General features: G+C 39.3%; 1 protein-coding gene across 1 annotated transcript in view; it reads left to right on the top strand.

The window, feature by feature from the left end:
- The window catches only part of LOC126162895 (protein IWS1 homolog), a 104,109-nt gene that overhangs the window by 20,027 nt on the left and 70,383 nt on the right, over nt 1–13,699 (top strand). Inside the window, exon 2 of the mRNA XM_049919702.1 lies at nt 11,205–12,716. Coding sequence (XP_049775659.1) covers nt 11,205–12,716 — 1,512 coding nt within the window. The remainder of the gene's footprint in view (nt 1–11,204; nt 12,717–13,699) is intronic.

A 13,699-nucleotide genomic window follows, 5' to 3' on the forward strand; every position in this document is an offset into this window, starting at 1 on the left:
TCAGTGATCTTAATGAAACACACATGCCATTTGGCTTGTTTTCTCCATCTAAAAACAGTTCATTACAAAATATGTTGATATTAGTACTTAAAGACATTTGCTCACATCAGGAAATGCCACTTGCTTGCAAGTTTTTTTAAAGATATTATCTTGTTTCCACAGTTGTTTCTTGTACTGTAGCTACAAAGACATTGTCAACTTACATCTTAACTTAGCCTTGAGATCTCAAAATTTGTAAGGGAAAAACCCTAGAACTTGTATGGAAATCAGGGAATTTCACTTGGAGAAACTCGTGACAACCCTGAAAACCTTCTTTTATAGCATTTGTAGAGATATCTATAGTTTTTGACAATGGTAACTGAAATAAACTGTCTTCAATTCTGAAGGTAACAGGAATAAAACAGAGTGAAAGGTTATATATAACTTGTAAGGACACCACACTACAGTTACGAGAGTTGAAAGACATATGCAAGCAGTAATTGGGAACAGAATGAGACCTGGTGGTAGCTGATTCCTGATGTTTTGTACACTAAGCAAGCAGTAGAGGATAATAAGCAGAAAACTGGGTATAGTTAATTCAAGCCCAGGGAGAAGTAATAAACTGCTGAGGTTTGCTTATGGTGTAATACTGTCAGATAGCAGATAGCATGTTAACCAGGAACAGAATGGATATTGTGCGATGCTGGAGGGAATTCAGTTATAAAATGAGAGGTTGAAAGTAGTAGATGAGTTTTATTATTTAGGCATTAAAATAAGTCATAATGGTCACATAGAGGGGTAATAAAATGAAGCTGCCAATAGCAAGAAATACGTTTCTTAAAAAGAGAAATTTGTTAACGTAGAATGTAAATTTGATTGTTTGGGAGTGTTTTCATGTAACCTTGTACAGAAATATAACATGATCGATAAAAAGTGCTGTCAAGAAGAGAAAGCAGCATTTGCAATGTGGTGCAGCTGAAGAACGCTAACTAGAGGACCGCATGTACACATGATCACAGACTTCACCCAATTGGTGGTGTTTGCAGCTCTTACCTAGAAACGAAAGTGGCAGAAGTGGGAGCTCCATATGGCAAAGTATTCAGCAAAAATGGCATGTTTTGCATGGGTAGGGCGAGTCATGAACCATTTATATTAGCATTGTTTCTGGGCTGCAGTTGGCACAGTGGAAAGAGTTGTTGTTGTTGTTGTTGTTGTTGTCTTCAGTCCAGAGACTGGTTTGATGCAGCTCTCCATGCTACTCTACCCTGTGCAAGCCTCTACATTTCCAAATAACTACTGCAACCTACATCCTTCTAAACCTGCTTAGCTTATTCATCTCCTGGTCTCCCTCTACAATTTTTACCCTCCACACTGCCCTCCACTACTAAATTGTATCCAAGTCTCATCTCCTTAAATTACTACATTTTTGCAGTTTCTACAGTTGTAATACACAGTTCATAGCCAAAAAATTGTCAGACTCCACAACTGCACCTGGAAATGTTTTACAATTTTAAAATCTGGTTCTTAAATCTCTGTCTTACCAGTATATAATCTATTTGAGACCTTCCAGGCCTCTTCCATGTATATACCCTGCTTCCATGTTTCTTAAACCAAGTGGTAGACTCTGTGATTAAGTTATGCTCTGTGCAAAATTTTACCAGGTGGCTTCCCCTTGCATTCCTAATCCCCAGTCCATATTCACCTACTACCTTCCCGTTTCTTCCTTTTCCTACAGTCAAATTCCAGTCCCCCATGGCTATTAAATTTTTGTCTCCCTTCACTACCCAAATAATTTATTTTATCGCATCATACATTTCTTTTATCTCTCCATCATCTGCAGAGCTAGTTGGCATATAAACTTGTACTACTGTGGTAGGTGTACACTTCAGGTCTATCTTGGCTACAATAATGCGTTCACTATGCTGTTCATAGTAACTTACCCACACTCCTATTTTTTTATTCATTATTAAACCTACTCCTGATTACCCCTTTTTATTTTGTATTTATAACCCTGTATTCACCTGACCAGAAGTCTTGTTCCTCCTGTCAACAAACTTCACTAATTCCCATTATATCTAATTTTAACCTATGCATTTACCTTTTTAAATTTTCTAACCTACCTGCCCGATTAAGTGATCTGACATTCTACACTCCGATCCATAGAACGCCAGTTTTGTTTCTCCTGATAATGACATCCTCCTGAGTAGTCTCTGCCTGGAGATCCGAATAGGGGACTATTTTAACTCCAGAATATTTTACCCAAGAGGATGCTATCATTATTTAACCATACAGTAAAGCTGCATGCCCTCGGTAAAAATTACAGCTGTGGCTTTCCCTTGATTTCAGCCGTTCGCAGTACCATCACAGAAAGGCCGTTTTGGTTAATGTTACAAGGCCAGATCAGTCAATCATCCAGACTGTTGTCCTGTAACTACTGAAAAGGCTGCTGCTCCTCTTCGGGAACCACACATTTTCTGCCCTCGTATCAGCAATAGTGTCTATAATGACTATTTTAGCATCTAAGTATAACAGTCATGATGGACACTATTGCTTATATTAATGCCGTATGTAATTCTTTTACTTGTTTCTCTTTTGTGTTATATTACGTATTCAAGTTGAATATTCATCTGGAAGTAAAATCTTACACATTTTCAGATTTGAAAAGGGCAATTCAAATTTGCCAAAACTAATCATCAATGTACAAACCATTGCAATATTGGCAAATACTTCAATATTTATAATAATCATTTACTGTGTTAATATAATGCAATCGTATAGATAAATAAAAATCTATTCACTAAGTGGCGGCAGGGGAACACACATAAAAGGGTTTAACTTTTACAAGCCTTCAGAGCCAGTGACACTCTTTCTTGTGGCAGAAGAGTTGAAGGGGAAGAAAGAGCGGTGAAGTAAAAGGACTGGAGAGGTTTAGGGAAAGGGCTACAGTTCAGAAAAGTCACCCAAAACTTTGGGTTAGGGGAGACTTGCCAGATGGGATGAGAAGGAAAGACATTGTTGGAGACTGCCAACTGTTTAAGGCAGTGTTCAACGTCAGGTTTTACATATGCAAGCTTCTGGAGTCAGTGGCTCCTTCTTCCAGCAGAAGGGTTGAAGGAGAAGGAAGAGAGGTGAAGGAAAAGGACTGGAGAGGTTTATGAAAAGAGGTACAGCTGGAAGAAGTCACCTAGAACCGCAGGTCAGTGGATACTTGCCAAACGGAGGAGTTGCAAGACATGCTTAAGTTGGACACAAACTCAGAAATATTGAAATAAACATGGCCATGAAGTTTTTCATGATGGATTCCTTGCAAAAAAAGTTTCTCATTTCATTTGCTGCATCAAACTTCATGAGGTTCAAAGTGGTTTGACACCACATCCGAACTACTGCAACAAATAGAATTTTACGCAAGGCAAGTCATGCTATCGACAAGGAGAGGATACATTGTATGAGGTATGAACTTGATGCCAACACTCACTCCTCTAAAAGTTGCCATCTATTTCTGTCTGCAGTTCAGAGGAATTCACTGCGCTGTCATCAACTTTTCCAACAAGGAACTTGACAAAGCCACCCTCTCAGTTCTTGGTAAAGGGCTGACCTTTGCTCCAACTCCACAAAAGTCATCAGTGGCTGAGATTATCAGTGGAGTAAAACAATCAGTTTGGCATCTTCCTAAGGAAGTGGCAGCTGAGGTGAGGCTTGCTACCAGCTGGATTTTAGCAACAGCCAAGCCCTCTAAGCCCATTATAAGCAGAGCGGAAAAACAAAGACTGAAATCATTTGAGAAGAATGAGCAGTCATTTGTCTTACCAGCTGACAAGGGGAAGCTACGGTTATCCTCAATGCTATGGATTATCATAAGAAAGTGGGTTTATTACTGGAAGATAGTGCATACCAAATTCTCAGGCGGGTTCCCATATTGGCACTTTGCAAGAAGACAGGGAGCTGCTTAAGAATTCTGGCTTCTCTGATGAAGTTGTGAAGATTTAAGACCAAGAGCACTGAGACCACCCAGGCTTTATGGTTTGCTTAAAATACCCAAAGACGGCGTCCCATTAAGGCCAATTATTAAGCGCTATTGGCTCTCCTACATACAAGCTGGCAAAGTATCTGACTAAACTATTTACACCTAGAGTCGGTCGCTGTAGACGACATATTAAAAACTGACAAATGTTTGTTGACATCACAAAGCAGATGAAGATAGGCCCGAAGGAAGTCGCGGTTAGCCTCGATATGGTGTCCCTAGTTTTCAAAGGTACCAGTGAAATACAGTTAAAACTGTTGGCCATTCATTTCTCCCAGAAAATTTTAAAATTATTTCAGTACACTTTGACAGCCACATACTGCTTGTATGTTGGAAATTATTATGAAATGACTGATGAAACAGCCATGGGTTTGTAACTGTCACCAGCTGTAGCTAACTTTTTTGTGGAAGATTTTGAAGAATGAGCATTGAATAGTGCTCTGTTCTGGCCATCTTGCTTTTTCAGATATGTTGATGATACATTTTTAATCTGACTGCATGGCAGTGAAGTACTGCAACAGTTCGTTGATCATTTGAATGGTATACATCCTAAATAAGGTGTACAATAGAGGTGTAGAAATACAGGAAGTTACCATTCTTAGATGTGTTGGTCGAATGGAAATCTGTTGGATGACTCAGTCATCGTAGCTTTCACCATCCGGCTCAGAAGAGAGTTATGCTGAACATTTAGTACACAAAGCCAGAGCTGTTTTGGATATGCACCATCTTGGTTCTGAGATTAAACATCTGAAGACGGTGTTTGAAAGGGAAGTTATTCCGTCCATAACATTAGATCAATGCTGTTGAGCAAACCAAGATGCGACACCATTGCAAACAAGCCAAGGGGACCAACACATAATGTGGCTTCCATTCTGCGGTGCAACAACTGGTAAGATAGGTAGAGTCTAAACAGGCAAGGAATCAGACCAGTCTTCAGGCCACCCAGAAAAATTAAAGATAATCTTGGCCTAAGAGTGCCAGGAATTTATAGCATTCCTTGCGAGTGTGGCAAGAGTTACGTGGGGCAGTCCATATGGACGGTTGCCAGTTGTTGCATCAAAAATCAGCGTCTGACAGGCATTTAGATAAATTAGTGGTGGCAGAGCACAGCCTGTTAAATGAGCACAAGATTTTGTTTGAACAAATGGAGAATAGTTGCTTACGCTTTGAGCTATTGGTACTCTATGATGAGCGAATCTGTTGAAATTAGACATTGTGAAAACATCTTCAATAGAGAACTGTGGTGCATGCTTATGGTGTACGACACTGCGGGAGTCGGAGAAAGCAGTCAACATCACTTTGACGATGGTGTGCACTTTGCTTGCCTTCCTTGGTCTTGGTGATAAGGAATGTTTCCACCGTGGCAACTGGGATTCGGTTTCCGTGTCGTACCTGTACACGCAGGACTAGTCACAGTGATTATGGTGTTCACAAAGTCGGGACCACTGTTTGTCTTCTGAGACTTCAAAAGGAAGTTGCTTTTGTTCTGCTGTCAGCATTTTCGGCATGAACTTCACTGACACACTCCTCATGGCCAAATCTTCACTCACAATGGAATGTGCCAAAAAAGTGCTGATGCCCACCTCTTCTGCAATTTCTCTGATAGTCGTATGCAGTCTCGCATCACCATAGCTTTCATATTGACAATGAATGACCTTGTCATTTTGGTATATTGATGACTGACCAGAGTATGTCTTGACTCATCCAATATGCGGCCGTCTTTAAACAGGTTGTACCACTCCTTAATCTGTCTGATGCCCATAGCATCTTCAATGAAAGCCATCTGAATCTTTCAATTGATTTCCATTTGGTAGTTTATGGTAAAATTTGCTGCAGTAGTAGTGCAGTGAAAAACCGGACACGAGCACTACATACTACTTCACTCAACTGCTGCTTGCCAGCAACTGACACTATCAATAGACAGGAAGGCTCAAGGTCAGCTCATGCAAGTGTGCAAAGATTGGATACTTTCCTAACAGAGCTCATACATGCATTATTAAGCTACCTGATAGGCAAGAAGAAACAGTTAGTAATTTGTGGAGATTTCACTGTATTTAGTAAAAGATTTGTACAGGATAAGTGAACTGGAATTATTATTTGTATGTTTCAGTCTTATTTTGGTAGTCATTCTGGCTGTAGATAAGTAAGGGAATTAAAATCTCATGCAAGAGGAAGTGGGAAATTTTATGTAAAGGCAGAATAAGACAATATCAGATATTGTTTGCATACTGCAGAAATTACTATAATATGTTAGGGATAGTTATTGGAATGTCAAGAAGCATGCAGGTTCTGACAGAAATTAATAATGCAGATAATCAGATCAAAACTATATGGAATATTGTCTAATGGAAGCTGAGACAACCAGTTGGTATAAAGGATACCATAACAATTAAACTAAATGACAATGTTGTGGCTGTTTATTCACAAGTTGTGAGTACTTTTAACAGTCACATACTAAATGTAGCAGCAAAAATGGTTCAGTTGAAGAAGCAAGAGAATATATTAAAAATGTCATACCACAAAATATTATGCAACTAGAAGCAGCACCAATATCCTTCATTGAAATTAGCAGAATTATAGAAACTCTAAAAAACAGAAGTTCATGTAGTGCTGATGGAATTTCAAACAGAATTTTGAAATGTTATTCTAACTTGACCTGGAACAAGCAATGCCCTTAGTGATGTATGTAATGCATCACTGGCATAGGGAATTTTTCCAAACAGATTAAAATATGCAATTGTTACACCTCTTAGGAAGAAAGGTGACAAGAAAGAGTTAAATAATTATTGTCCAGTTTTGTTACTGTTGATATAATGAAAAGGATAGATGGCCACTCACGATACAGTGGAAATGTTGAGTCACAGGCAGACACAACACAAAGACTGCTAAACAAGTAAGCTTTCGGCCAGAAGGCCTTCTTCTGAAGTAGGCAATACACGTCCACATTCATGCAAACATAACTCGCACACGCCAGACTCAGTCTGGCCTTGGCAACCAGAGACAGTGGCCATATGTGTGTGAGATGTGTTTGCCTGAGTGTGGGTGTGTGTTGTCTACTTCAGAAGAAGGCTTTTTTGCCGAAAGCTTAGTTGTTTAGCAGCCATTTTATTGTGCCTGTCTGCGACTCAACGTTTTCACTATGCGGTGAGTAACAATCTGTCCTTTTCATAATATTGTCATTGTTCCATCCTAGATTTTCCATTGTTTAATTTCCTTTGAGACAACTTTTTCCAAAATATCCAAAAAATATTTGGTTCAAAAGCAGTGTCATATTTAAGTAGAAACAATTTACTTAGTATATAACAGTTAGGTTTCTAGAAGGGTTACTCAACTGAGACTGCTATTTATATATTCACTCAACAAATATTACTAGCCTTAAATAATGAAATGTTTCCAGCTAATATTTTCTGTGATCTTTCTAAGGTGTTTGTGTAGATAATGTGACACTCTTCAAAAACTCATGTCTCAAGAAATTAATGGCTTTACACACAACAGGTTAGAACCATAGTTAACAAGCAGAATGGAAAAAGTTGTGTTGAATAATTCAACCAACGTCGGGAGGATGGAAATTTTAAGTGACTGGAAAGAGATTGCTAAGGGAGCTCCACAGGGTTCAACATTGGGTCCACTCCTATTCATTTTATATATGAATGACCTTCCACTGGACATTCAACAAGTGGAATTGGTATGTTTTGTGGGCAATAGTAATAATCCCATTTGAGAGAGAGCCACAGAAGAGATTGTTAATGATGATTTTCAATAATTATGATAAAGATAAATAAGTGGTAGTCTGAAAATGGTCTCACTCTTCATTTTAGAAAAAAAAATACCATATTCAGTTCTGCATAACAAATAGTCATACCGACAATTGATGTATCACATGAGCTGGAATCAGTAGGTAAGGTAGAAGGCTCCAAATTTTTAGATGTATGTATTGATGAAAACTTGAACTGAAAGAGGAATATTACTCAGCTTCTCAATCAGGAAATTTCAGCTACTTTTGCTCTTTGTATAATTGCTATACTTGGAAATAGATGAATTAACCTCCTGACATATTTTGCATGCTTGCACTCAAGAATGTCTTACGGAAAAATTTTCTGAGTAACTCACCTGTTAAATAGAATGTACTGATGGTACAAAAGTGAGCAGTAAGAATGGGATGTGATGTTTACCCACAGTTGTCATGTCTTAAAGGATTTAGGCATTCTTACTGCACCATCGCAATATGTATATTTGCTAAGGCAATTTTCCATAAATTACCCATCACAAATTGAGAAGAACAGTGATGTCCATACCCACAAAAATAGAGGAAAAAATTAACTGTTATTACAGCTGTCAGTGGTGCAGAAAGAAACAAAAATTCTTTATAATGCATTCAGTAACATAAAATATCTGACAGGAAGCAAAGCAAATTGTAAACCTAACTTAAAACAGGTTTGTTGACTTAGCCACAACCTGGGGAATGTTTCCAGAATGAAATTTTCACTCTGCAGCAGAGTGTGCGATGATATGAAATTTCCTGGCAGATTAAAACTGTGTGCCAGATAAAGACTCGAACTTGGCACACAGTTTTAATCTGCCAGGACGTTTCATATCAGGGCACACTCCACAGCAGAGTAAAAATTTCATTCTGCGTTCATTAATGTTAACACTAATCATGTATAGGAATGAACTTACTCATTCCACATCATTTTGATAAAAGAATCATTCAGATGTTCTATAGGACATGTAACTAATGAACTAATGAGAACTGTCCTAGCATCAGTGTTCAGTCACTTTAATGGTTCACAAGGCACATGAATGTCATCCTGAGAACTGTGTGATGGATGCATGAAGTAGTTCCAGATTTCAGCACTCTCTGTGGTAGACTCACCTTTTGGTAGACGAATGGCCTATTTGAATATCTTGTGCGGGGGCCCAAAGTAGTTTCTGATATGAGTGCCATCTAGGAGGCGACTGACTGTACTATATGTGAGGATTCCACACTGTTACCGCCTGTTGTAAGATGCCCTCTGAAAATAGTGCTGTGTACCGTTGCCGGTGGAGACACAGCAGATATAATGAAGCACATCTTGGTTGTATGTATTCTGAGCATGACAGGAATGTTAACTGTTTTGTCTTCACTTCTTCATTGCTGGCAAGTGGTGTCACATGATTCAGGCAAATGGGTTCAATTCACAGCAACTCAGGAAATAAGATTCTGTCTGTAACTCAGCACTTCAAGTGTGTGGTGTTTACAACTTTGATCATGTAGTCTGTGATGTGTCATCATTTCATCACTATAATTACCTCTGTGTTAGCATATTAAAATAACACTAATCAACAAACCAAATTGACTGAAGTATCCATAGATGCCATGGCTAATTTAACTCACTGTTGCTGCCATGTGTCAAATGCACGATTTAAGTGACTACATGCTGACACTTGGCCACTTCTCATCAGTTCCGCAGTTCTTCAGTTTTACAGTTGTCTATAAGTTACCTACAGTGCTGACCAGTTCCAGTTGTCAGGCAGTTTATGCTGAGTGTTGAACAGAAATCAGAGTGATAGTCCAATTGTTTACCTATTTAAAGATTGGACTTATTCTTATTACAACATGTTAATATTTTAGATTTTGGTAACAAGAAATTTGATCTGTGGGGTAAGACTGTCACAGACTGAATTGGCTTTTATAATTATTCCTGAACTTTTCCCCCATCTTTTGATGATGATGATGATGATGATGATGATGATGATTGTGTGAAAGTCATCCAATTGGATGTCACTTGTGTCACACACAATTTGCGCATCCTTAACGTACCCCACTTACACAACAGCGGTAAAGGGGACCCACAGTTTAAAGTGGAATGAGAGCCAAGTGTCATTGGCAATTCCTGACATTGTTGAGAGATGAAAACAGGCTGCTTAATAAAGACAATCTTGTGATTATCGGTGCTCCAGTGAAGGAGCCAAAGTGCACTTCAGTGTGCCATCTCCAGTATCTGGTGCACAGTATCGTAGCATAGAGAAATTTGGAGAAAAGTCCTTACTGATAGGTCTGATGGTATTCATGAAAACACCTTTGAAATTGTAAGAGTTGTACAAAGGAATATGCATAATGTACAAATGTATAAGTGGAATAACCCAGATTGTTTCTGTACGCTGGGCACAACTACTTTGCATGTCTGCAATGTGATTTTGTAAATATGTCTATGGCAATGTGTCTTCTTAGCTCTGTAGACAGCTTTTGTTTTTGCCTACATCTTTGTACATGGCTACTGTTTGCGCACCACAGTTGAAAGTTGTTTAAAGTGCTGCCAGGTTTCAGAGATTTCTTTAAATTGACTCGACTGCAGAAGTGTCTTAGTAGCAAATAATAAATGTATTAAAACTTCATGCATGATGTGGCCCTTTTGCACACATCTCAGTGTACGACACCATATCTCTTGAAGTCTGGTAGGTCTGCCTGACAGTAAGGGATATGTGTACAATGTTTGGTTGAAATTGGTCCAGTGATTTAAGAGATATGGAACACACACATATAAATACATCCATTTTTATAATATGTATGGATCGATAGATGCAGGATATACAGGGAGAAACTGGAACTCTTGGCACAGGAAAGACAATTCATTACTCACGTGTCTTCAAGAGACTTGTTTCAAAACTACTAATGCTCTAGGAAACTGTCTTTCTCATAGAACAGACCACATTAATGGTAGCAGAGCTGAAGAGTGGCAATGTGTATCATGAAAATACATCACTTACCTCCTTAACAGCTGTCATCCAAATAGTGTTGAAAATTAGCAAGATATTTTATTCACATGCTGTATAAATACAACTACCTGTGTCATACAACAGGACATCGTTTGAGCTGATGATTTCTTCGTTCTGCGCTGATTGTGCCCTGTGTTTTTGTATGAATTTGGCACACACTTCGCGATCAAATTGTGTGTTGTTGGTTTCATTGAATTTTTCCTAGTATTTGAGCTATTTACTAGGTGCTTGGTCACTCTTATATCGCAAATGCCATCTTTCCCCATCATCTCACGAACTGTGTAGCTAACTTCCTGAACACTAATGCCTCGTTACTGCTTGTCCTTCTTTGCAACCCAACCTCATAGTTACACCTTTGTGTTTTCCATTCTAAGTGCTGCAATCAAATTAAATAGTAATGCAGTTTTATGAAAAAATAGTTAATATGTCAGTACTATCTTTTTTACAGGTGATGATGGAAACAATCAAATGGATGTGGATGGAGAACCAACAGCTTGTGTCGACAGCGATGACAGCAGTGATTCTCAGCAAATGGCTATTGATGAAAGAGAACAGAGTGATAAAATGTCTGTTGCATCTGCTGGAAGCAACCGGTCTAGGAAATCCACCCGATCTGTAAGATCACCGGGGTCATCTCCTTCTGGTTCACGTTCACCATCAGAAGCAGACTCCAGATCTCCATCAGGATCAAGACATAGCTCACCATCAAGGAAATCTAGGTCTAGGTCAAATTCAGAACATGCTTCGGAACGTGCGTCGAGGTCTAGATCCAGATCCCAGTCTGCTTCAGGAGAGTCCAGATCAGGTTCTGTGAATAGTGTACATGTTCATTCGCCATCAAGATCAAAATCTAGGTCAGTGTCTCCTGCACCTGCAGCAGATGAGCCTGCTAGAAGGGGATCAAGATCAAAATCTAGATCTGTGTCCCCTGTGCAGGATGAAGAGGAAACTAGAAGATCACGTTCAAAGTCTGTATCAAGATCAAGATCTGTGTCAAGATCAAATTCAGGATCAAGGTCTGGCTCTAGATCACGATCCCGTTCTAGATCACACTCAGGATCAAGATCTCCATCAAGATCACGATCAGCCTCTCCAGAGCAAAAACAAGGTACTGAAAACATTGACCCTGAGCATTCAGTAACAGAAGCAAAATCAAGATCACCCTCTGGTTCTCGGGCTTCAGGCTCAAGAGCTGGCTCCAGATCACCATCCAGATCTAAGTCCAGATCTAGATCTAGGTCAGGTTCTAAAGCCTCAGTTCAAAAGGCAAAGTCACAGTCAAGAAGCAGATCAAGATCCCGATCTGGGTCACCATCAGATGCAAAACGTGCAGAATCGAGATCAGTATCCAGATCTAAATCCAGATCAGCATCACCAGCAGCTTCCCAGGCCAGTTCCAGATCACACTCAAAGTCAAGGTCAAGGTCTAGATCTGCATCTAAATCCAGATCTCGGTCCAGGTCACATTCAAAGTCACGTTCTCCTTCAAAATCAAGATCCAGGTCTAGATCAGCATCTAAAGGAAGGTCTGTTTCGAGAACTTCTTCAAAATCTAGGTCAAGATCAAGGTCAAAATCCAAGTCGGTGTCTCGGTCAGGATCAAAAGCTAGGTCTAAATCCAGATCTCGGTCCAAATCCAAATCAAAATCTAGATCTAGATCTAGGTCCAAGTCAAAATCCAGCTCAGGATCGAGGTCAAAATCCAGATCCATATCAAGGTCAAAATCTAGATCCGCGTCAAGATCTAAATCCAGATCCAGGTCCAAATCAAGATCCAAATCCGGATCTAGATCAAGATCAGTATCAAGATCAAAATCTAGATCAGCCTCAAGATCTAAATCCAGATCGAGATCGAGATCAAGATCGAGATCCGAAGGAAGGAGTCCAGGTCCTAGTCAGAGAAATTCAGTGCCAAGGTCAGCATCTGGTTCACCGAGTGTTGCCACTGGTAGCAAGAAAGGTATGTAGTATGGATTTATTTTTTGTTTCCTAACTTTCCATTATATATATATATATATATATATATATATCACACACACTTACACAGCAGATGAAAATGAAAGCACTTTAAAATCACCATATATTCCTTTCTCCATGGAAAGAAATGGGAAGATGAAGATATGATTAAACTACAAAAAATTTGATTACTAGATGAATTCTTTGACAGTTGTATTCACACTGTAATTACTCATTAACAGTTAATCATTCATAGCTTGTAGTTTCCATAATTCTAAGCATTGGGGGCAAACCCAGTATGTTGTCCTCAGCGAGAGTGTTCACCAGGAGTGCTCTAGGGAAGTGTGATAAAACCACTGTTGTTCTTTATGTATATAAATGGTTGAGCAGACATGGTGGGCAGCAATCAGCAGTTGTTTGCTGATGATACTGTGTTGTACGCTAATGTGTTGAAGTTGAGTGATTGTAGGAAGATACAAGAAGACTTAGACAAAATTTCCAGTTGGTGTGATGAATGGCAGCTAGCCATAACAGTGGAAAAATGTGAGTTAAGCAGATGAATAGGAAGAGCAAACCTATAATGTTCGCGTACAGTATTGCTAGTGTCCTGCTTGACACATTCAAGTCTTTAAATATCTGGGCATTAAGTTGCAAAGCAATATGAAATGGAAGGAGCATGTGAGAACTGTGGTAGGAAAGGCAAATGGTCAACTTCGGTTTAGTGAGAGAATTTTAGGAAAGAGCGGTTACCTGTAAAGGAAACCACATATAGGACATTGGTGCAACCTATTCTGGAGTACTGCTTGAGTGTTCGGGATTGTACCAGGTCGGATTTAAGGAAGACATCAAAGCAGTTCATAGATGGGCTGCTAAATTTGTTACCAGTGGTTTAGAACAATGCATAAGTGTTACGGAGATGCTTCGGGAACTCATTTGGGAATCCCTGGACGGAAGGCGATGTTCTTTTCACAGAAATCTATTGAGAAC

This window comes from Schistocerca cancellata, chromosome 2 (assembly GCF_023864275.1).
Source record: "Schistocerca cancellata isolate TAMUIC-IGC-003103 chromosome 2, iqSchCanc2.1, whole genome shotgun sequence".
In the NCBI taxonomy this organism is placed as follows: domain Eukaryota; kingdom Metazoa; phylum Arthropoda; class Insecta; order Orthoptera; family Acrididae; genus Schistocerca; species Schistocerca cancellata.